This window comes from Phyllobates terribilis, unplaced genomic scaffold (genome assembly GCF_046119375.1).
Source record: "Phyllobates terribilis strain yellow unplaced genomic scaffold, ASM4611937v1 Scaffold_2__4_contigs__length_985480577, whole genome shotgun sequence".
NCBI lineage: Eukaryota > Metazoa > Chordata > Amphibia > Anura > Dendrobatidae > Phyllobates > Phyllobates terribilis.
In genome coordinates, this window is record NW_027362762.1 from 148,266,626 (window position 1) to 148,291,580 (window position 24,955).

The 24,955-nt window shown below is 41.6% G+C and overlaps 1 protein-coding gene across 5 annotated transcripts in view; it reads right to left on the reverse strand.

Moving 5' to 3' along the window:
• Positions 1-24,955, reverse strand: part of MAP3K12 (mitogen-activated protein kinase kinase kinase 12) — a 226,305-nt gene that overhangs the window by 78,235 nt on the left and 123,115 nt on the right. For all 5 annotated transcript variants that reach the window (XR_012270379.1, XM_073662959.1, XM_073662962.1 and 2 more), the window contains exons 2-3: positions 18,127-18,605; positions 16,791-16,977 (exon numbers count right to left, since the gene is read on the reverse strand). Coding sequence is in view for 4 of the 5 variants with exons in the window: in XM_073662959.1 (XP_073519060.1) it covers positions 16,791-16,977; positions 18,127-18,541 (602 nt within the window). In the remaining variant the exon portion in view is untranslated. The remainder of the gene's footprint in view (positions 1-16,790; positions 16,978-18,126; positions 18,606-24,955) is intronic.

Below are 24,955 nucleotides of genomic sequence, written 5' to 3' on the forward strand. Positions count from 1 at the left end.
ACTGAGAGTTTATAAACACCCAGACGTGGGTGTGTCAATCAAAGCAGGAGGGAGGTTGCCAGTGGGTCCAAAAATCAGAAGGATTAAGAAGGTGTTTGCAATGCCAAACGCAGTGACCTTCTGCAGCCAGATCCAGAGTGACCGTCTGTTACATCTGATACACCCGTGACATTAATACTTGGTTGCACACCCTTTCGCATTGATGAAAGCCTCCAAATGTTTCTTGTAGCTATCTATAAGATTCTTGCTTTTCTCAGCTGGAATTTTCTCCCACTCTTCCTTTACAGTTTGTTCAAGCTCTTGAATGTTTGCAGGTTTCTTTTTCCCAATGGCAGATTTCAGCTCACCCCAAAGAATTTCAATGGGATTGAGGTCAGGACTCATTGCTGGCTATTTTAAAACAGTCCATTTTTTCTTTTTCAACCATTCCTGTGTACTTTTGGATGTGTGCTTTGGGTCATTGTCTAGCTGAGGACCTATGATTCGTATACTGGGTTGGACATTTTGCGCTAAAATCTCTTGATAATTCTCTGATTTCATGATTTCCGTGATATGGCCGAGGTCTCCAGTACCAGATGCAGCAAAGCAACCCCACAACATTATGGATCCTCCACCATGCTTAACTGTTTGTATGGTGTTCTTTTCCTTATAAGCTTCATTGTGCCGTCTGAAAACAAACTGTTGCTTTGCATTGCCAAAAAGCTCTATTATTGTTTCATCTGTCCATAGAACATTTTCCCAGAAGGATTGTGGTTTGTCAAAGACCAGTCGTTCCTTTTTATGTCTTTTCTTCAGCTATGGTTTCTTCCGTGGCCTTTGCCCATAAATCTCTGCTTGGTTTTGTGTGCAGTGTATGGTACTTGTTGAAACCATGATCCCAGACTATTCCAGTTTGGCCTTCAGATCTTTGGATGTTTGACGTGGTGTTTTTTCCACCATTCGCACCAACCTTCGAAGACATCTCTTGTCAATTTTCCTCTTTCTCCCACGTCCAGGGAGGTTCTTGACGGTTCCATGCTTGGCAAACTTCTTAATAACATTGCACACTGCTGAAAGTGGAATACCAAGGTCTTTGGAGATGGCCTTATACCGTTTGGAAGTCTTGTGGTTGCAAATAATAGCAGTTCTGATGCCCTCAGACAGCTCCTTTGTATTCACCATTCTGACAAAGGAACAGGACCTACCATGTGGCTTTTTAAAACACTGAAGTCATAATTCATTGGCTAATTCACATGGGCACTGACAATTAATCACAGGAGAATCTTTTTTGTTATTTACCACAGGCGAGTCAAAATGTGTTTCCATACTAAATTAATGTAAAGGGTGCCACTGCCAATACCAGTGACACAGCAAGCTTTAGGTTTTTCAGTTTTTCTCGCCCATTGTTCTTGGTTTTAAATTATTGTTTGTCATTTGCTTTTTTGTATTTAACACGAGTGCTCTATACAAAAAAACTGTTTCACTTGATTCATTTTTTTCAGGAGATATTCCACATTATGTACTTAAACTTCATGGGTGCCAATAATGATGAGCAGTACTGTATTTTCCCTTATACAAAATAGATAGCTATCTCTCCCGAGTCCCCATCATCTGCTGGGAAAGAGTCATAAGGCCCCTATATAAATTACACTGTCCGTCGATCCCGCTGATTTCGGCAGGTTCGTCTAACTTTAGTCTAATATGTGGGAGGGCAATATCTGATAGTATATCACGGGTTAACAATCAGTAGTATATCCAGTCTCCAATTTATCCAATTTCTCCAATTTATCCAGTCTACAGACCAGGAGTAAGCATAAGGGAAATTTTTATATTCTATTAAAGAGAATATGTCAGCAAGTTTTTGCTATGTAATCTGACAGCAGCATAATGTAGAAACAGAGACCTTTACTCCAGTGATGTGTCACTTAGTTTATTGAGTGCAGAATTTGTGATAGAATCACAGTTCTCTCTGCTGCAGATCTAACAGAGATCAGTTGTTGAGCTGTGTATAACCCAGCTAATTAGCAGGGTTTGGTTGGACCAGGAGGTACAAGGCCAGTTGTCCTGGAATGCTAATCTTCTGATGATAAAAGACTGGTTTGTATTGAAACAGCAAAACACAGTCCAGTAAGTGACGCATCACGGTAATCAGGGTCTCTACCCCTATGTTATGGTGCTCTCAGATTACATAGCAAAGCCTGCTGACAGATTCCCTTTAATGTGTTTTAGGTGTCTTACTAACACTGCAGAGTTTGAAGATTGAACTTGAATCCTGCAGGATCGCATATGTTAATGAGGCAGGACTGCTCCAAACTAGTCCTGCCACAGATCTTCTAATTATCACCCTGGGCGTTATTGACAGCCTATCATGCTTGCTCATACATAGGACTGTTTTGCAAGCTGCAAAACACACCCAGGGACGTAAAACTGACCATATATAGAGATTTTGTATGGCTGAAAACAGTCTGATTTAGATCATTTTCTGTCAACCTCTTGAACTTAAACTTAAGATATGCTGACAGAAGACAGAAATCTGTGGAAAAGTTGATCTTCCATGTTGGATTTTTTCTGTCGCTGCTGGGTGCTGTAATTGAAAAGTTCTTCACGCCAAACAACAGATCTGCATCCCATCCCAGATCAGCCACAGATCACAGAATTGATCAATTTATGATCAATTTATGATTTGACATTTTAAACTTAAGACACTGGCGATGACTTGTGTTAAAAACCACAACCATAGATTAAGAATTAATCGAAAAAAGGGAAAAAGGGATAAAGTATTACCATGGAATGGCACAGACCAACTTGCCATAGAGTGGCAGATTCATTCCTGATGGTTACTGGTAATCTGACAGATCGCTGGATCTCCATTCTGTATTATCATATACAATATTAGCAAACCTTCATGTGTTATCTACAAAGATGCCGAACCTTGGCAATATTCTGTGGCTGTGGCCATCTCTGCAAGCAGCTATAAACATATAGAAGGGAGCAGGGGACAGTCAGAGCTGCGGCAGGTTTGTCCTCAGCTGCCACGAAGAAGAGATGGCTTTAATAGAATGGACTAAAATTAAGCTTGTCCACGTGGCAGTTAAAGCTTACCTGTCATTTCAGGAACTGTTCAGAATAAGCTGTCATGTGTCATGAGGTGTACTCTCTTTCTGACCATTATATGACTTGTATCCTGCATGTTCGAGCATTCTCTCTGTCTGTCTGTCTATCTGTCTATAAGTCCTTGACCCCTTATCCCCCTCCATAGATTTCTAAAGGCACCAGCTGAAATCTGATTGTTTAGTTAGCTGAAAATCTGTCGTCACTAACGATAAATATGAGCTGTGAATTCAGAGAAAAGCAGTGATAAGCGGAGAGAGAGGCATTTTTCGGCATCTTATCAAGCTTGCTATCTTCACTTTTACTGTGGATTTATGAAAAAAATTAAATAGTAGTTACTCTTTAAGATTCAGGTATGAAGTGATATTTGACTGCAATTGTTAACTATAGAGAATAATTTGTAAAGGACCTTCCATTTCATATCATTGAGCCCAGACCCAGTACCATAGTCTCTTCATGTCATACACACTAAGGTCCAGTAAGCTGAGATAAGAGTATTTCTAACAAGGTCATCACAAAGCTAATGGTAATCTGTGGCCACTGCTAACTTTTTTTTTTTTTTTTAATATAGAATTTTTATTAACTTTTTCAAAAAGAAACAAAACATACCAGATTAAGGTGATAATCAGATACCTGTTCGCAGACAGGGTATAAAGAGATACTTCTTACATATTTGATTGGTAAAGCAAAACAATATAATATAATAACTTAATAACAATGTAACTTACATCAGTTTAATTAACATGCAATCCAGTTGATACTCTGATTTATTGAAGCCATCTTGTTAGATTAGACCACCTATATTATATTAGTATTAATATTATAGACCTTCACCAAATGATCCCTCCATTCCACTCTCTCCCCCTCCTCCCCCTCAATCCAGGCATAATGGACCTAGGCTATCCCAGGCGTAATGGACCTAGGCTATCCCCAAGATCTTCCAGACTGTACCACGCTGTGGAAGTGAAGGGTTCCACCATTTTCTCTTTTTCATTTAATGAGCAGCAATTTACAATAAACTGTTTCCATTTCAGAAGAAATTTGCCAGCTTGCGTTTCCTTATTGCTAAGGGCGTCTTGTTGCTTTATTCCCATAAAATGTTTCATTTGAGCTGTTAACTCTTCAATGTGGGGGTGTGTTGGGTTCTAGCCAATATTTAAGGAGTTGTTTTTTTGCCAGGATAAGTAGGGTGTGGAGCAATTTCAGAGGGATTCCCCTCTTCCTCTCAGGGTTTTCTGTGTTGTTCCAAAAATGTAACAAGGCTAGATAAGGGGAAAGAGTATAACACAGACCCCATATGGTGTCGATCATAGCTGATACTTGTCCCCAATATGAAACTGAAGCCGAGCATGACCATAGGCCGTGCATGAGGTCGGATAGTGGAAGGTGGCATTTAGGGCAAGCTGTTAGCCTGTTTGAAAGCGGGTCTTTTTTAGGTATGTTAAATGCATAGATGGCGCCATGCATGATTTAAATTGCGTTTCTCTCCATGCTTCATTTATAATGTGTTTTCTTATTAAATTCCAGTCTGACCTGATCTTATCAGAGATTTCCCCATCCTCCAACTGTTGTCTCTAATATTTGAAGAAAGTATCTGGGTGAACTCCTAGTAGATTGGATCTAATTACAAAATAAAGGACAGAAATTGAAGGGGTACCCATTGGAGACAACAGAATGACATCCAAGACATTTTGGGAGACCTCAAAGGTCACATCTTTTAAATTGGCCATAATGGATAGTTTGATTTGTTCATATTGGAAATAATGTTGGGGAGGTAGATTGTATCTCTCTAAACACTCGGTACATGTCATCCATCTTTGCTCACTTTGCTCACTGGAGAAGATGGGATGCGTTGTCTACACCTGCTTGTCGACATTTTAGAAATAGTTTATTTTCATTACCCTGGGGGAATTCTGGGTTTTGCCATATCGGGAGGTGCTTTGAAATCCTGAAAGAAAGACCGTATTTTTTCCTGACTGCCTTCCATGCGGAAATTGTGTCCCTAAGGATTGTTGACTTTTTAACTGCCAAGGGAAGGGAGGTGAATCGAGAATGAATTAGGGCCACCAGGTCAAGGGGGTATGCATAATCGGCTTCCAACGTGTAGTCAGAATATGTGCATCTCTTATGGAACCAGTCTATTATATAACGGAAAAGGCAAGCAAGATTGTAATTTCTGATGCTTGGGAAATTAATGCCTCCATTGTCTTTGGAAGCCATAAGTTTGCTCAGACTAATCCTGGGACGTTTTCCTTTCCAAATAAAGTGACTGAAGGCTCTATTGAGTATAGTTACGTCCTTGTGTTTCAGGAGTAATGGTAAGGTTTGTAGTTGATACATAATCCTAGCTGTACTGATCATTTTTACCAAATGTGCCCTACCCATAAAAGATAGAGGCAAATCATGCCATGACTTAATTGATGATTTTTTTTATGAGGAGGGTAGTTTAAGGTGTATATAGATGAAGGCAAATGGCCTATTTTAATTCCTAGGTAGGTGATATGTGAGGGTGCTAGGGATATACCATTTAAAGACCCATCTGGGCAGAGTTTTGTTCCCTTCTCGGTTAATGAGAGTATTTCACATTTTTTAACATTGATTTTAAACCTTGAGTAAGAGCCAAAATTTTTAAGTAAGTCTAATACTATAGGTAGATGTTGGGTGGTGTCAGACATAAATAAAATGACATCATCAGCAAAAAAAGCCACCTGAATTGATTTCCTAGTAAACTGAATGCCTGTGAAAGTGCTTGGATCAGACAAGATGCGGACTAAGGGCACCAGAGCTAAGTTGAAGAGGAGAGGGGACAACGGACAACCCTGCCTCGTTCCTTTCTCAAGGGGGAATGGAGTGGACAAGAAACCCGGAGTGTAAACCTGAGCCCTTGGAGATGAATATAGATTATAAATGTAGTTAAAGAAGGGGCCTGCTAGTGACATTTTTGTTAAGACCATATATAACCATTCCCAGTTTATGTTATCAAAATCTTTTTCCGCATCCAAGGAAACAATCGCTGGGGAGCCCTTTAAATCTGGTAAGGAGTGAATTTTATCTAGTACTAGTAGTACTTTTCTGATATTTAGAGTGGCCGAGCGACATTCTACAAAGCCCGCCTGGGCAGGAGAAATGAGATGGGGTAAGATGGAGGCCAGTCTGTCAGCCATTATTTTAGATATGATCTTAATATCAGTATTAATGAGAGAGATTGGTCTGTATGAGCTAGGGGATAGTGGGTCTTTATCTGGTTTTAGTAGTAATTTAATATATGCTGTGTTTGCAGAAGGAAAAATGGGGTCGCCTTGAGATAGTTTATTAAAAATTTATTCTAATAATGGGGAAATTTCTTCTCTCAGAGATTTGAAAAATTCATTTGTGTAACCATCTGGTGCTTTGTTTGGTTTTAGGTTCTTAATTGTATTCGTGACCTCTTCCAAAGAGATAGGTTTGTTTAAAAATATCTCGTTTATTGTTTAAGGGTTGGTGTGGATTTCCCCGTTAGTACTTTTTAATTGAAACATTCCCTGTGGTTTTCTCATCCCCTTAGCGAAATTAGCCAACATCCGCCCCGATTTATTTCCGAATCTATAAAAATAAGCTTCAGATTTGGATAAGTGAAATTTTCCCCTCAAGTCTGCGTATTGATTGAATTCCACTTGTTTTTGCGACCAGTGGTTTTTATTTATGATGGATGGGTCAAGCAAGAATTTGGTGTAGGCTTGTTTTAAGTCAGTAGAGAGTTCCCCATATCTCTTTAGAACTCTTTTTTTTGTGGGAAAATGTATACGCCAAAATTTTCCCCCTGAGCACCGCCTTGGCCAACTCCCACAGTAACATTGGGTCGTTTTGGTGTTCCGCGTTGTCTGAAATAAATTCTTGCCACCATAATTTGAGGGAGAAGGTAAAAGAGTCATCTTTACAGAAGTAATTGGGAAATCTCCATAGAAAATCTGTGCCTCTGGGAAAAGACTGTGATAGCTCCAGAATTACTGGAGCATGGTCCGAAATAGCGATATTGTCTATGTGTACAGAGATCAATTTGGCCAACAGGGAAGGGGAGACAAACATATAATCGATTCGAGACCATGAATCATTGGCGTGTGAGAAATGCGTAAATTCTCTTTTGCTAGGATTAAGGAACCTCCACGAGTTGACTAAGTGACATGTGGATATGAGAGGTGATAGCATCTTGTCATGTGTAGTTGTTGACTGTATGATGCCGGTAGTATTTTTCCTGTCTTCCTCTTCCGAAAATACTGAATTGAAGTCACCCACTACTATTTTATTGGAGTTGGGGTCTAGCAAAAGTCTAGTTTCCAACTGTTTGAAAAAGGATTTATTTCCTACATTAGGTGCATATACAGTACAGACCAAAAGTTTGGACACACTTTCTCATTTAAAGATTTTTCTGTATTTTCATGACTTTGAAAATTGTACATTCACACTGAAGGCATCAAAACTATGAATTAACACATGTGGAATTATATAGTTAACAAAAAAAGTGTGAAACAACTGAAAATATGTCTTATATTCTAGGTTCTTCAAAGTAGCCACCTTTTGCTTTGATGACTGCTTTGCACACTCTTGGCATTCTCTTGATGAGCTTCAGGAGGTAGTCACCGGAAATGGTTTTCACTTCACAGGTGTGCCCTGTCAGGTTTAATAAGTGGGATTTCTTGCCTTATAAATGGGGTTGGAACCATCCATTGTGTTGTGCAGAAGTCAGGTGGATACACAGCTGATAGTCCTACTGAACAGACTGTTAGAATTTGTATTATGGCAAGAAAAAAGCAGCTAAGTAAAGAAAAACGAGTGGCCATCATTACTTTAAGAAATGAAGGTCAGTCAGTGCGAAAAATTGGGCAAACTTTGAAAGTGTCCCCAAGTGCAGTTGCAAAAACCATCAAGGGCTACAAAGAAACTGACTCACATGAGGACCGCCCCAGGAAATTAAGACCAAGAGTCACATCTGCTTCTGAGGATAAGTTTATCCGAGTCACCAGCCTCAGAAATCGCAGGTTAACAGCAGCTCAGATTAGAGACCAGGTCAATGCCACACAGAGTTCTAGCAGCAGACTCATCTCTACAACAACTGTTAAGAGGAGACTTTGTGCAGCAGGCCTTCATGGTAAAATAGCTGCTAGGAAACCACTGCTAAGGACAGGCAACAAGCAGAAGAGACTTGTTTGGGCTAAAGAACACAAGGAATGGACATTAGACCAGTGGAAATCTGTGCTTTGGTCTGATGAGCCCAAATTTGAGATCTTAGCTTCCAACCACCGTGTCTTTGTGCGACGCAGAAAAGGTGAACGGATGGACTCTACATGCCTGGTTCCCACCGTGAAGCATGGAGGAGGAGGTGTGATGGTGTGGGGGTGCTTTTCTGGTGACATTGTTGGGGATTTATTCAAAATTGAAGGCATACTGAACCAGCATGGCTACCACAGCATCTTGCAGCGGCATGCTATTCCATCCGGTTTGCGTTTAGTTGGACCATCACTTATTTTTCAACAGGACAATGACCCCAAACACACCTCCAGGCTGTGTAAGGGCTATTTGACCAAGATGGAGAGTGATGGGGTGCTACGCCAGATGACCTGGCCTCCACAGTCACCAGACCTGAACCCAATCGAGATGGCTTGGGGTGAGCTGGACCGCAGAGTGAAGGCAAAAGGGCCAAAAGTGCTAAACATCTCTGGGAACTCCTTTAAGATTGTTGGAAGACCATTTCCGGTGATTACCTCTTGAAGCTCATCAAGAGAATGCCAAGAGTGTGCAAAGCAGTCATCAAAGCAAAAGGTGGCTACTTTGAAGAACCTAGAATATAAGACATATTTTCAGTTGTTTCACACTTTTTTGTTAAGTATATAATTCCACATGTGTTAGTTCATAGTTTTGATGCCTTCAGTGTGAATGTACAATTTTCATAGTCATGAAAATACAGAAAAATCTTTAAATGAGAAGGTGTGTCCAAAATTTTGGTCTGTACTGTACATTATAAATGGATAAAACCCCGCAGGTAGTAGATATTGTTAAGTGAATCAATCTACCCTCACTATCTATTTGTTGGCTGATAATCTGGTGTGAGAAGTGTTTGTTGATAAGCATTAGGACCCCAGCCTTTCTATTCACTGAAGAGGAACCATAAACGGCGCCCACCCATAACTTCTTCATCCGAGGTAAATCTGTTTCTGGAAGATGTGTCTCCTGAAGTAGGGCTATGTCGGGTTTTAGGCATTTTAGATGTCTGAGGATTTTCATACGTTTTTGGGGAGATCTCAAACCCTTAACGTTCCATGACACAATATACATAAATAGAAGTAGTATGGTTAAATCGAATTGGTAGGGTATTTGTAAAATAATGATGGCAGTGATGGCATTCAACTGGAATAAAGAAAAGGAAATCATTCTCAACATTATATACCAAAATTGAACAACAAACATTCAAAACAGTAGAACATATTAGTCCTAGCATGAGCTGAGGCATTTCGTCCCAGCTCGCTGGGAGAATCTTTCCCCTGGGCTTCACTTCTGCCTGACCATGTGTATAAGATTTTCAAATAAAATCTCCCGTTTTGTTATTTTCATTTTTTTTGCTTTTTCCCCTCATTTGCTCCCAGTACTATTCCTCCTCCCCCAATTAGTAAAACTTGTCATTTACTGTATTAGGAGTCCAAATAGAGAGAGGGAAGGGCAGGAGCAGCAATTTCCAATTGGCCACTCAGATCGAGGCGTCCCATGTGTAGAGAGGATAATTTCCTGAATAATTAACTTTTTTTTGTCATGTTTTTGTTAGGTCTCCGTTCTCCTTTACCTGTCTGACTTCCGAATCTCTCTGAAGTTCTTAGACATGAAGCCTTGTTATCATCTTGATCTTGAGGGGTCCGATCCGGGCTGACCCCTGGGCACAGCAGGTTATATTGACAAAAGTTTTGGCTTTGTCCAGAGATATGAATTCACAAAAAGAGCCATTTGAGTCTTTCAATCGTAGAGTAGCTGGGTAGCAGAGTTGAAAGATGACCTTTTCTTTATGGAGTCTAGTGCAGATGGAGCTAAATGCTTAGCGTTTTCTGGTCACCTCAATGGAATAATCCTCAAAGAGTAAAATTTTATGACCCTGAATGAACAAAGGGTGATTGAGTTGTTTATAAGCTCGTATAATGTCTGCTTTGTCGTTAAAATCCAGAAATTTCATGATGACCTGTCTAGGTCTGGATGTGTCCCGGTTCGTGGATGTTGAGGGTGGGGAGCCAATCCTGTGTACTCTTTCCACCTTTCTGCCCTCATGTAATTTTAGAGCCTTTGGGATATCGTTTTCACACAGTGGTTTCAGAACACTTTGGGGATATGATTCCGGTAGTCCCACCAGACGCAAATTGCTCCGCCGGGAGCGAATCTCCAGGTCATCAATACGGTCTCTCAGGATCATGTTTTCACGAGCAATAGCTGTCACTTTTGCTTGGTCCTCCTTTGAGTCATCCTCAATGGTCGATACCCGCGATTCTAAATCAGTCAGCTGTTCAGCTTGTTCATCTTGCCTAATCAGTAAGTCCATCAGGGCAGAATTAAGTGTAGATTGAATGATAGATTTAATTTCCGGTAGCAATTTAGCTATGACCTCAGCTGCCAGTTCCAATGGGTCCATTTGTGTGTCCCCTTTCCATACCGAAGAGGTGCGGGGTGGTCTAAGGGAGTGGCATGCCTCCTCATCACCATCTATTTAGGAGAGTTATTTCTCTTGATCAAGAATTGAGGCCATCTTGGTATGATTAGAATGTCAATATGGCTAGAAGAGGTGGGCTGCTTTTGCCCACTACGAAGGAGGTAGAGGTCCATAAACACAAAAGTTGGTATTTAAAGATAGCCTTCAGTTAGGTGACGATAACAAAGACCTTGAAGGTTCTGAATGTGGGGATCAGATGGTTAATTGGGAAACCATAGGGGAGAACATAAGCGGTTAATTAGAATTCACATGGTCGGCGCCTGAACCGGAAGACTTACAGATTCATATTTTGCAGGTTGTTCTTATTTCATGGTCATCAGAGCAAACTGACGGCCTATTGTCCATTTATAGATTTTATTGATTTTATGCCACACCGTGGCTGGGTATTAGAAGGTAGCAGTAATAAATCTTGGATGCAGTACCGGGTTAAGACTGGTTATGGTGTTATTTTGCATATATCCACAAGATGCCGCCAGAAATTCTGTGATGGTGATATTAGAGAGCTTCAGTATATTAGGAAATGGAGGAAAGGAGCCCACTGCAGGATTTTCATGTGAACAGGCTTTTTTTTTTTTTTTTACACCTATAGAGCAGTATCTATGTGTCTATAGAGGTTTTATAGTGGAAGGGTGATGCCACATATAGGACTCGGTTCTATTGGATTGCCCAGCGTGGATTTATTGTGGCCTCTGGCAGAGTCTGTGCTGTTAATAACCAGCTTCTCCTCGGGTCTCACTCTCCCCAAGATGACGGGCGCTTCTGTGGCGAGAAACCCCCTCAGGCGGCAGATGCGGCTCAGGGTCTTCCCCTACCTCCGCTCCGGATCTTACCGGACAGCGACTCAGCAGTCGCAGCGCTTCTCTCCGGTCACCGTCTCTTGTCCTTTGCGGCAGGAGGGAGCCGAGCTCCAAGCCATCCTCAGATCCTACGCGTGACCACCCCAGTCAGGACCGCCGGCACCCTCCTGGGCGGGCTCCAGGACTGCCCAGCAGGAAAGACCGCGGCTTCAGGGATCCAGGTAGGCCCGACCTCAGAAATCGGTACCGCTGCTCTTGGAGGCTCTCCACGGGATGCCTTCCGATCCTGGGTTGTCACCTGAGAACGGTGGATGGACCCGAGAAACTTGTTTTAATTGCTGAAATTGAGAGTTAGACTCAGGGAGCTCCCAGCTTGATGTCCTTCTCCTTCAGCAGCTACACGCCCCCCCTGCTAACTTTTTTTGGATGATAAAATACCTGCTCGCTTATATTGAAGAGGCTTATCCTGCAGAGTTACTATTTTATTGGACAGAGAATAAATGTTAGGGCTCATACCCATCGTCGTAAAAAAATACAGTCAGATATCATTTCTGAAAAGTCGGACGAGTGTCATGCAAGTGTGATGCGATTTTCATGGGAGTACAATGCGATTTTTCTCATATAGCATCCGAATAACATCCGACTGACATGTGAGTGCGATCCGATTGCAATGCGATTTTAACATGAACTTTTACATAGAGAAATTCTCTGTCATTTACACATAGTTTTCCAAAGAAATATTTATATATGTTTATATATATTTTATATTTATATATAAAATGGCGTGGTATCCCCTGAAATTTTATTAGCCAGCAGAGGAAAGCTTACAGCTGGAGCTGATGTTTATAGCCTGGGAAGGGGTTAATACCCTTGGAGCTTCCCAGGCTATTAATATCAGCTCACAGCTGTATACTTAGCCTTTACTGATTATTAAAATGGGGGACCCCCCCAAAAATTACATGGGCCCCCTATAATTAATAACCAGCAAAGGCTAGACAGATAGTTGAGGGCTGATATTAATAGGCTAGGAAGGGACCATGAATATTGGCCCCCTCCTAGGCTAAAAACATCAGCTCTCAGCTGCCCCAGAAATGGTGCATCCATAAGATGCGCCAAATCTGGCGCTTAGCCTCCGTTCTTCCCACTTGCCTTGGTGCGGTGGCAAGTGGGGTAATAGGGTGGGGGTTGATGTCAGCTTTGTATTGACAGCTGACATCAAACCCAGGGGTTAATAATGGAGAGGCGTCTATAAGACACCCCCATTATTAACCCCATAGTCAAATTGTTTAAAAGAAAAAATACTCAGAATAAAGTCCTTTATTTGACATAAAAACACAGACTCCTTTATTAAATCTACATTTACCAAAAAGCCTTATACTTACCATAACGCCCAATCCATTGAAGCCCATTTCCAGGCCCGACGTCAGCACCCGGGCAAGTGCCGGGGCCCTGAGAAGTCGGGGAGGCCCACTCGCCGTCGAGCACCCCGGTGCGCTATGGGGCCTGTGAGCAGAGAAGCCAGCGCCCGCAAGTGGGCCTCCTCCACTTGCTCAGGGCCCCAGCCGGCACAATATTTACCACTCCCCGTTCCCCGTAGCTCTGGGCTCTTCCACGTCTATTGACTGTGACGTCTCAGGCCAGAGGGCGCGATGACGTCTTTCCAGCGCATCCTCTGCTGAGCAGTCACAACACAGAGAACGAGAAGACGGCGACGCTGAGGAGTCCGGAGCAGAGCAGCGGCAGCAGGAGATGTGAGGTGAGTATTTGATTTTTTTATGCATGGAAGCATGGAGCATTATATGGGGGCCATACAGCATATGGGGGCCATACAGCATATGGGGGCCCATACAGCCAGCAGCATTATATAGGGGCCATACAGCATATGGGGGGCATACTGCCTGCAGCATTATATGGGGGCCAATACAGCCTGCAGCATTATATGGGGGCCATACAGCAGCATATGGAGCCCATACAGCCTGCAGCATTATATGGGGGCCATACAGCATATGGGGGCCATTCAGCATGCAGCATTATATGGGGGCCCATACAGCCAGCAGCATTATATGGGGCCCATACAGCATGCAGCACTATATGGGGCCCATACAGCATGCAGCATTATATGGGGGCCAGTATTCTGCATGCAGCATTATATGGAGGCCAGTAATCTGCATGGAGAATTATATGGGGGCCAGTATTCTGCATGGAGCATTATAGGGGGCCAGTTGTCTGCATGGAGCATTATATGGGGGCCAGTATTCTGCATGGAGCATTATATGGGGACCAGTATTCTGCATAGAGCATTATATGGGGGCTAGTAATCTGCATGGAGCATTATATGGGGGCCAGTATTCTGCATGGAGCATTATATGGGGGCCAGTATTCTGCATGGAGCATTATATGGGGGCCAGAATCCTGCATGGAGCATTGTATTTAGGCCAGTATCGGGTATGGAGCATTATATGGTAGCCAGTATCCTGAATGGAGCATTATACGGGGGCCAGCATCCTGTATGGAGCATTATATTGGGGAGAGTATCCTTTATGGAGCATTATATGGGGGCCAGTATCCTGTATGGAGTATTATATGGGGGTCAGTATCCATATAGAGCATTATATGGGGGCCAGTATTCTCTATGGAGCATTATATGGGGCGCATAATACTGTATGGAGGACTATACTGTCCGGTCTGCACTGTGAGCTGTGAGGATTCGCCAGTTTCTGAGATGTTTTAGAATTTACAATAGATATTACTCATGTAATGTAAGAAGTAAGTGAAATATTTGGCCTTGTACTATTTATATATTTCTCTGCCGTAACTGTGCATCATGAATTGTGGTATGTGTTAAAGGGGCCTTCTGAGACTCTTTCGCCCGGGGTCCACGAAACCTGCCCATGTCCCATGTAAAAAAATAAAATAATAAAGAAAGATAATCCTCAAATGTCCCCAACGTGAAGATAATAATCAATTTGTCCATAGACGACTCTAGCTCTGCTGCATCTATTTGGCACGCTGAAAGCTGGCATGATATGAACATTCAGCCTGTCAGACAGCAGAGACACTGAGCTGTGCGTGCTTGCGCAGCTCAGTGCTTTGCGGTGACATGATAAAGTTGAGCGGAGTTCATACCCACGATGTCAGTGCGAGCGCCATGGGAATGTTCTCACTGACGTTACTGAGGTGAACGGGGTTCATTAGCTCTGAACTCCGCTGACCTATCTGACAGCACTGTGAGCGTGAGAACTTTCTCATGCTCGCAGTACGTCAGTGAGGTGAACTGATTATTATGGGTATGAACTCCGCTCAAATATATCACGTCACAGTGAGGCACTGAGCTGGGCAAGCACGCGCAGCTCAGTGTATCCGCAGCCTGACAGGCTGAACGCTCACATCATGCCTGCGTTCAGCCTGCCATCTAGATATAGCAGAGCTAGAGTAGTCTATGAACAAATGGATTATTATCTTCACGTCAGGGACAGGTGAGGATTATCTTGCTTTATTATTATTTTTTTTTTTTATAGGGGACATGGGCTTCAATGGATTGGCCATTAAAGGTGATTATAACTTTTTTTTTATTTTTAATTCAATAGAGGAGTCTGTGTCATTATTTCAAATGGAACTGGACTTTAAGGACTTTATTCTGGGTTTTTTTTTAAACAATTTGTCTATGGGGCTAGTGATGGGGGCATTTGACTATGGGGCTAGTAATGGTGGCATTTATGAATGCCTTTCCATTACTAACCCCTGGTCTTGATTTCAGTAGCCAAAACAAAGCTGACATCAACCACAACCCTATTAAGCCACTTTCCACTGCACCAGGGAAAGTGGGAAGAGTGGAGGCTAAGCGCCAGATTTGGTGCATCTTATGGATGCGCCATTTCAGGGGCGGCTGAGGGCTGATGTTTTTAGTCTAGGAGGGGGTCAATATCTATGGCCGCTTCCTAGCCTATTAATATCAGCTCGCAGCTGTCTGCCTAGCCATTGCTGGTTATTAATTGTAGGGGGCCCCACGTCATTTATTTGGGCGGCCGTCATTTTCATAACCAGTAAAGGCTAAGTATACAGCTGTGAGCTGATATTAATAGCCTGAGAAGCTCCATGGGTATTACCCCCTCCGCAGGCTATAAACATTAGCCCCAGCTGTCCGCTTTCCCTCTGCTGGTTAATAAAATTTCAAGGGATTTCATGCCATTTTTTTCAGAAATGTATTCACTTATTAATTAAGTACAAGTACAGTAAGCTACACACGCACTGTACTTATTATATATGTCACTGACATCTTTATATCTATCTATTCTATGTATATATATATCTATTCTATTATGACTTGTCACGCTGTGATTTTACTGTACGCGGCTGATGAAATGTCGGGTTTTCTATGAGATGGATGAGTAAAAATCAGACAGCACACGCATGGTCCGAGTGCCGTGCAAATTTTTTTCTCCCACCTATTGACTTGCATTGGCGAGTTTTGTCTGATATACGTGGCCACTCGCAGCATGCTGTGAATTTTCTCAGTCTGATATGAGCTGAGAAAAAAATCGCAGGTGAGCAGGCAATCATAGAATAACATTAGTCAGAGTGCAATTCGATTTTTTATCGGATTGCACTCGTCCGTTTTTCTCGCAGATAAGTATGAGTCCTTACAGGTAAACACTGACCACCCAGTGTGAGAATCCAGTAAAACAAGAGCCAATATCTCAGCTTCCTGGGAGAATAACATTAAGTGAATATGTTACTTAGAGTTCCTGCAGTCAAACATTGCATATAATTGCAGCCTTGTAGATTGTAAGTTCTCAGGGGTAGAGTTCTCGCTCCAGTGTATAGTCAAGAATGAATAAGCTCGCTCTCATTGCTATTATAAATTGGTGCTCAGAAGAATGTTGTGGCCACGGTGCAACTAGTTCCGCTCCAGTCTCCCAACCACTCTGCACACAGATACCTTGATAAAGGCCCTATACGGCCAAAATGTTGGCAATTTCTGTTTTTCACGGGTCGGATTGCAATAAATTCTTTCACAAAGATTTACTCCAGTAAATGGTCAGTCATTTATTTAGTTAATCTTTATTGTACTTGTCTTTTGTTTTATGTGCTTAATCCCTGGAATACTGTACAATTTACAAGGCAATATCTTCTCTAAGTGCATTTGTGCAATGTTACATTTGGTACATTAATACGTTACTCACTTGAAGGTGATGATATTGGGGTGCTTCAGTTTCCGCAGGTGTTTAATGTCTGTCTCTTTTATGTCTCTAACTTTTTTTACAGCAACTTCTTCACCATGAAATTTTCCGAGGAAGACAGCTCCTTGGGCACCACTGCCCACCCACTGCAGATCCTGAATCTCTTCAAAAGGAACTTCCCAAGAGTTTTCTTGACAAAAGACAAGTTTGTAAATGTAGTAAAAAAAACAAGGTATAGTTTTGACCTTTTTCTTAGTATTTAATTATCTATTGTACCAGTCCAGTATAACTTAGCTGAATAATTAACTAAAACTTTAAGTCATAGTCCAAGTTTTGAAAAACTTGACTACTCCTTTCTAAAAACAGCTTCAAGCCTTTACCCAGGTTGTGCGTTGTATGGCAGCTCAACGCCTTTGTATTCAATATAGTTGACCTGCAATACCAGACACAACCAGTGGACAGTTGTGACACTGGTTCTAAAATAAAGCAGCCAAGTTTTTCTAATTTTGTACGACTGCTTAGAACAGTGTTGTAAACTATTAAGTCAGCCAAGTTATTTAGTCCTAATAATTATATAATGAATTTCATACATACATTTAGGAGCTTTCACTTTAAGATACATACTAATGCAAACTGTCAATATTATAAAAGGGACATTGCAATGGATATAGTTTACCATTAACCTATGAAAAGCCATAAAAGCATGGGGGAAGAGGTCATGTTTTGCATGAGACTAGAAATAACTCCAATAAAGAAAAGCAAAAGAAAAACCCTTGGATGAAGCATTTCAGTGCGAAACGTGCGTCGGGTGAAGTAGGTCCCTAGTGGGACGTATATCCTTAAGGTTATACTCTCCTGCATATACACTTTTGATCATTGTATATTATATGTATCACGGAATTCAAAACTTGATCCTTAGGTAATCCTAGGAGGATGATTTTGGTCGTACATATGCCTGTGGATTGCCATATCTATCATTGATCTGCAGGATTTAGTATATCATACCTATTATAATTTGTGTAAGAAATTCACACTCCTTTTCCCCGTATACCCATTTTTAGTTTCATCTCTGCTATCTCATTATGTTTTTATGATATTAGCTTATCTACTTTAATTGTATAAATAAAATTATTGCAGATTTTACGTGGCCTGAGTAAAAGTTTTTTCTTTATTGGAGTTATTTATAATTATGCTTTTTGGCTCATTTACATAAATTGTGGTTTAGAGTATAGAAATAGTCAAACAGTAGAGTCCAGACATAAGTCTAGCAACTGACACATCTTGTACATTAGATTTTTACAACTGCCATCACATACTGACACTGTAAATTGTCTCCTACCTTCTTGTTGTTTGTGTTCAGTTGAATATGTTTTACCAATCATAGCCCACACTGGCCTCAGACAGCCAAAAAGTCCACCCAAAAACCCAACTCCAGCCTGACATTGCATGCGGCTGTCTCCAAGGGCACGACATGGTCTGTCATCTCCTGGACCGCCTGCTGCACCCCCACCACCTCTGTCCTCAGGTTCCTGGGGATCTTGGGGTACGCTGTGCGTAAGGGGAGATGAAGGATCATCATTTGGAAGTGTGACTTCTGTTCGTACCATATCACGCAATACACATTGTGTGGGGGTCAGTTCTTGTTCTGGGGTGCAGCCAGGTGGTGTATCAATGTCCAAATGTCTTATTGGTCCATCTGAGAGAAGGCTGGCAAAGGAGGGTGAGGGAGTACGGGTATCATGTAGACATGCCATAATAGTTCATAGGAAAAATATGGAACTTAGGTAAGGAAATTCTGTCCAATTCGTAATTTTAAACCTGTAAAGAAAAAGGATTCATAAGTATTCTGGGGTCAAAAAAGCACAATGACAGCGATTTAGATATAGTTTACGATCATTGGGGGCAGGCAGTGTTTATCTCATCACAATAAGCTGGGCAATATCTATAGCTGTATTAAAGTAAATGTCCAATTATGAACACAATGGCCCTGATTCATCAAAGCAATTGCGCTAGTATTCTGGCATAATAGAAGAAAGAGGCATAAATCACTTTGAAAAATCTCAAAATTCCTGAGCAGTTGCGAAAAAAATGTTGTGCCTTTCGACGTTTCTCTGCCAAATTGGGAAGAGCTGGAACGGGGTTGTGACGCTACAACTCATTTAATTCATGACAAGCTGTTGCATTCCCTATGATAGAATTCTAACTCCAGTCCCTGACTGAAGCAGGATTTGTGGTGAAGCGCAGGCCACTTATTAGGTGTGCCAGATTCATTAAGATGTGTGTGCCTCTTAATGAATCAGGAGCAGCTGACTCCAATATGCCGGTCATGACTCCAACTCTTGATGAATCAGGACCAATGTCTTCACCATGTCTTGGAAACTATAGCTCACTCTATTGTTCCTAAATCTCCTCAAAGGAAACCTCCCATTCAACTTATATGTAAAAGTAAACATGATGTTACTGTGTATATATATATATATATATATATATATATATATATATATATATATATATATATATATATATATATAATCGGCTTATCCCGTCTGTCTGTCCGTCCAGGAAATCCCGCGTCGCTGATTGGTCCGGCCGCGGCCAATCAGCGACGCGGGATTTCAGAACAAGATGGCGGCCGTTAGCGGCTCATCTGCCGCACGGAGGTCAGCGGCGATGCAGCCGGGAGATGACCGGTGCTAGCTCGCAGCAGAAGTATCCCGACCGGCAGCCTAGGAGGCGCCGCTCCCCGGTCCTCCCTTCACACTTGCCGTCGGGAGATCAGTGGCCCTAGCCGCTCATCTCCCGACGGTAGCCGCATGGAGGTCAGCAGCGATGCAGTCGGGAGATGACCGGTGCTAGCCGGTCATCTACCGGCTGCTCGCAGCAGAAGTACCCCGACCGGCGGCCTCGCTCCCCGGTCCTCCCTTCACACTTGCCGCGTGGTCAGCGATGTTGTCACAAGCAGTATTGACAACATGACGTAAATACAAAATTCATTAGGGGCCCCGGGGGGATACATTGGGGGGTTAATTTAAAGTAGTGCACAACCCATTTAAACACTGCTTCGCTTATTAGTCGCGACCGGTTGGCCGCATACATATTCTAGAATACCCGATGCGTTAGAATCGGGCCACCATCTAGTATATATATATATATATATATATATATATATATATATATATATATATATATTATTTATTTTTCAACTCTTCCATGTGACTTTTCAAACCACTTTGGGATATAGCTCCCTTTGCAATTGCTGACCAATGATGTCTCCTATTGTGTAAATCTGGGACAAGTCGGGAGATGCTTAAGGCCATGGTATCTACCACGCCTCTAGACTTATCTCTCATCTACCCCATCTAGGACGTCATTTTATCTCATCTACCCAATCTAGGACGTCATTGCATCTCATCTACATCATCTAGGAAGTCATTGTATCTCATCAACCCTATCTAGGATGTCATTGTATCTCATCAACCCCATGTAGGACGTCATTGTATCTCATCTTCCCCATCTAGGATGCCATTTTATCTCATCAACCCCATCTAGGACGTCATTGCATCTCATCTACCCCATCTATGACGTCATTGCATCTCATCTACCTCATCTAGGCTGTCATTGCATCTCATCTACCCCATCTAGAACGTCATTGCATCTCATCTTCCCCATCTAGGCTGTTATTGCATCTCATCTTCCCCATCTAGAACGTCATTGCATCTCATCTACCCCATCTAGGCTGTCATTGCATCTCATCTTCCCCATCTAGGACGTCATTGCATCTCATCTACCCCATCTAGGACGTCATTGCATCTCATCTACCCCATCTAGGCTGTCATTGCATCTCATCTTCCCCATCTAGGCTGTCATTGCATCTCATCTTCCCCATCTAGGCTGTCATTGCATCTCATCTTCCCCATCTAGAACGTCATTGCATCTCATCTACCCCATCTAGGCTGTCATTGCATCTCATCTTCCCCATCTAGGACGTCATTGCATCTCATCTACCCCATCTAGGACGTCATTGCATCTCATCTACCCCATCTAGGCTGTCATTGCATCTCATCTTCCCCATCTAGGCTGTCATTGCATCTCATCTACCCCATCTAGGCTGTCATTGCATCTCATCTTCCCCATCTAGGCTGTCATTGCATCTCATCTTCCCCATCTAGGACGTCATTGCAATAGCAAAGAGAGCTACCAGCATCGGATCTTAATGATTTGGGTGACTGAGTGCATTCAATGTAGCAGAACATTCTTCAGACAACCATGACTAACCTCATTGATAGCAGCCAAGGGGTTCAAGTGCATATATTGTGGCGAGTGCTGCTCATACTCGGTACTGAATAAATCAAAATGTTTTGAAAATTTAGCTTCCATCCTTTAACCATCAGTAACATGTCTACCCATCCTATGATTTCCAGAAGTCCAAACTTTTCCTTCTTGGTGTTGAGAAGAGTATGTATATATATATATATTTATATATATATATATATATATATATATATATATATATATATATATATATATATATGATATACATCGAATAATATAATGTGATAGTTTGCACACTGCAGCTATGCAATGTAATACAATGCTATGCACATCTTACCAATGTAAAACTCTTAATTCTTATCAGTAATCTAAGCGTATAATGTGATCTTCAGGGACTCACAACAATAGCTAATACCGCACACTGGCATGAGCATCAGACTGCAGAGACAAGCACTACAGTATTATTTACCTCATAAAACCAATGCCCGTAATTCTTAGAACAGTAATGCGCTCCTTGTGCAATTAGGCTCAAGTTAAAGCTGCATAAGAAAAAAATACTGTAAATGACGGGGTCAGTGAGGACACAGTCCTGGTAATGTGGTGGAACTTGCTGTCTATAGGACTGAATTCAGATGAGGGTACATCATGTAAGACACACTGTACACTTAGGGTCTAAGTACATGACAAAGTGGTGTGCACAGATCTTGTACACTGGCGTGGAGGCTCTATATTTCCTTATTATAGTAGGCAATGCTGCTGGGGTCTCTGAAAAACTTCTAGATACTTCCATAATACACACACCTTGAGCCGAAGCATTGCCTGGAGCCCCTATGGGCTAATAAATCACCATCGACTTTTCTAAAGAAGGAGTGCTGTCTTCATTTTTTTCATCTCTACCTCCATAATATGGCCTCATTAAAAATAGGCGACAAAGAGTTTAAGCCCTATGGCTGTTTCCATAGCAGCAGACTCGGACTGGCCCTGAGGAGAGCAGGAGAATCCTCCGGTGGGCCACCACCCTCTTACATGAGCAGTACTTGCCACTATATATTTGACTCACTATGTAGAAACAAAGGCAAGCATCTTTTTCATTTAATAATCTACCCAGTTCATAAAATTGTGATTGTGGATAATGTCACATTTGCATGTAGCTGAAAAGTGGGGCCCTGGAGTTGGTTACTGGTGGTCCTTGGCACCCCAGTCCAACACTGCATAGCAGTCTATAGATGCGTTTGAGTCTGATCAGGCCTAAATTAGCCTTAATGCATGCTTTTAAGTTTTAAAATAGGTAGAATTTAGTACACTGCTTTTTGTGCTCATTATTCTATGTGCCGGATGATCTTACCCTCAGGTTATTAAAAGGTTGAGTGCTGTTTTTAGAAGACAGCAGCCATGTTTTTCTTTCACTGGAAAACCAATTGAAATCAATGACAATGAAGCATCATGTTAATGTATTTCTACAAATGTGGATCTTTATTTAGCCTTTTTTTTATTTAGCTACATATAGATGGGATTAAATATATTTTTTATAATTGGGTTTCATTACAAATTGTGCCGTTTGGCCTTTACAAGCTGTCTCCCAGCACATTCAACTTTGATGTGGTCCATGATCATACATCAGCTGAGGCGAGCTAAGAAAAAGAAAAGGGTGGGTTCACATGAGCGTCGAAATTTTTTTTAGCGTTTTATCCAGAAGAGTGGTACAATTTTTTTCTCACTTGTCATCCGTATACTATCTATTTTTCTACAGCAGCATTAATTAATAACTTACAAGACCATTTAAAGTTTCCTATGTGACAGAATTGCAATCAGATGCTATACTGTGGCTCCACATTTCATCCAATTTACAGAAGTAACTTTTGCATACTGTGAGTTTTTTCACATGCAGATTTGGTCAGCGAAAAAAATTGCTCATCTGCACTGCCCCATTGAATAACATTGGTCAGAGTGTTGTTTTTTCCAGGACAGCACTCAGACCAAAAACAACCCCAAAGAGTTACAAACTCTCCCATCTGAAAGAGCTCACTGGTAGATTCTCAGATAACTCATTCTTCAGCCAGTAATAAACAGAATAACACAGAGGCTAAAGAAGGCAAACGGGGCAACATTTTTAATGGAACCCAATTGCAAAAATAATTTGTAGCCCTAAATACATGCATGTAAGTAAAAAAGTGAACAATCCTTTTAAGATTTAAACAGACTGAAAGATAGCTGAAATGTGGTTGTGGGTGAACAGTATTCCAAATATGTTTTCACTATATTCAGTGTAGGTGGTGATAGACTAATGGGCGACAGTTGCTACAATTTGGTGTCCTCTGGGATCTACTGTCTGTAACCGACTGTCACGGCACATGCAGCCTCATCAGGTTATCTCTGATTTACATTGCACACTTGCTTAATGAACACAGTGCAGAATTGTAAATTCACGTTTGTGATCTAAGCCACCTCCATTTTCTATGGGTGCAATTATTTGAAGCAACACAATGAGGCACATCCCAGCTACACTGCATTTCCTGGTGCATTTAACCATGTGTCATATAAATATAAGAGGAACTGAATAAGTGTATGCACGATTGGTGGCTTGTGCAAGGGTTTCAGAATGCAACTTACCCACACCCAACCTACATTTGTCATTCTGTATTCTGGGAACTTTTGGTATAATAGACAAAAAGTACTATTAGAATCATTGCAAACTGTGAATATGGGCAACTGTGACAAAGCAAAGCTCAATTTTTGTGTGAAAGGTGCCGCTCCTCTCACCACATTCCTTTAGTCCTGGGCAATTAATCAATGGATTCCCAAAATTTACAGCATTATCAGCCAATGAGGTGCAGCTACTGATTGGCTTTTTAATTAATAAATTACTACAACCCTCTATGATGCCCTAAAAGACTGCCTATTTCATCCATCCCTTGTCCTACACCCTTTCATCCACCCCTTGTCCTAAACCCTTAGTTTAAATATACATTGAGATATCTGTCATGTATACATTTAGTGTTACTTTAGATCGAGCTTTACTGATTCCAGACGGTGAATCTACAGATTTACTGAATCTAGAGATACTCAGTACATGGAGCTAAAAAAAAATCTATATAATTTCTATTAAAGCCCCATATCCTAAAAAAGTCTACAACAGCGTTTGGTAGAACATAAATATAAAATAGATGTAATGTCATGTATGTAGCATTCTAATAAGTAGAACTTGGCACTAGATCATCATCTCATATAGAAATCTGGGAATCTGGTTATAGAAGGCCAAATGCGCTGTCCCCGGTGCTGAAACCATCACTGCTTTAATCAGAGGCTGGAGTCTAGACTAATGCTTTACTATATAATCTGCTTAAAACCTGCAATAGTTCAGACTACACACAGTAAAACCATCAGGGATTCTTACATACACACCAAGTCTGTGTGCATTCAGCTATGTGTTCTGTGCTAAATGAAACCTAAAGACAGAAGGATATGAGCATGCCCTGGAGCTTTGCTATATACAATAGGTGCTGGTTATGGAGAATCATTGCAGTGTGTGAATGCAGCTAGTGGAAATACAAGACTGAGTGCTGCTCAAATCCCAATTACCTCATTCAGAGACCCTGAACACATGCTAGGGAACAATACACAGTTTTATTGGATAGCACTAATAATGCATAACACTAGAGCCAGAGGTTCCTGGATGCACAACACTTACTGCATTCGGATATGTTACACAGCTGTAGTTCACAGATGAGACCTAATGATAGAGGTGGATGAGATGGTAATGGGAAATTTATACATACATCTAAATATTTGCAACAGTAGACTTGCAGCTACATTAGATCTACAGGACCCAAAGCTGTGCTACTCTAAATAGTGCTGCAATTGTCACTATATGGAGTCATTAAAGCAAGGGCGGACAC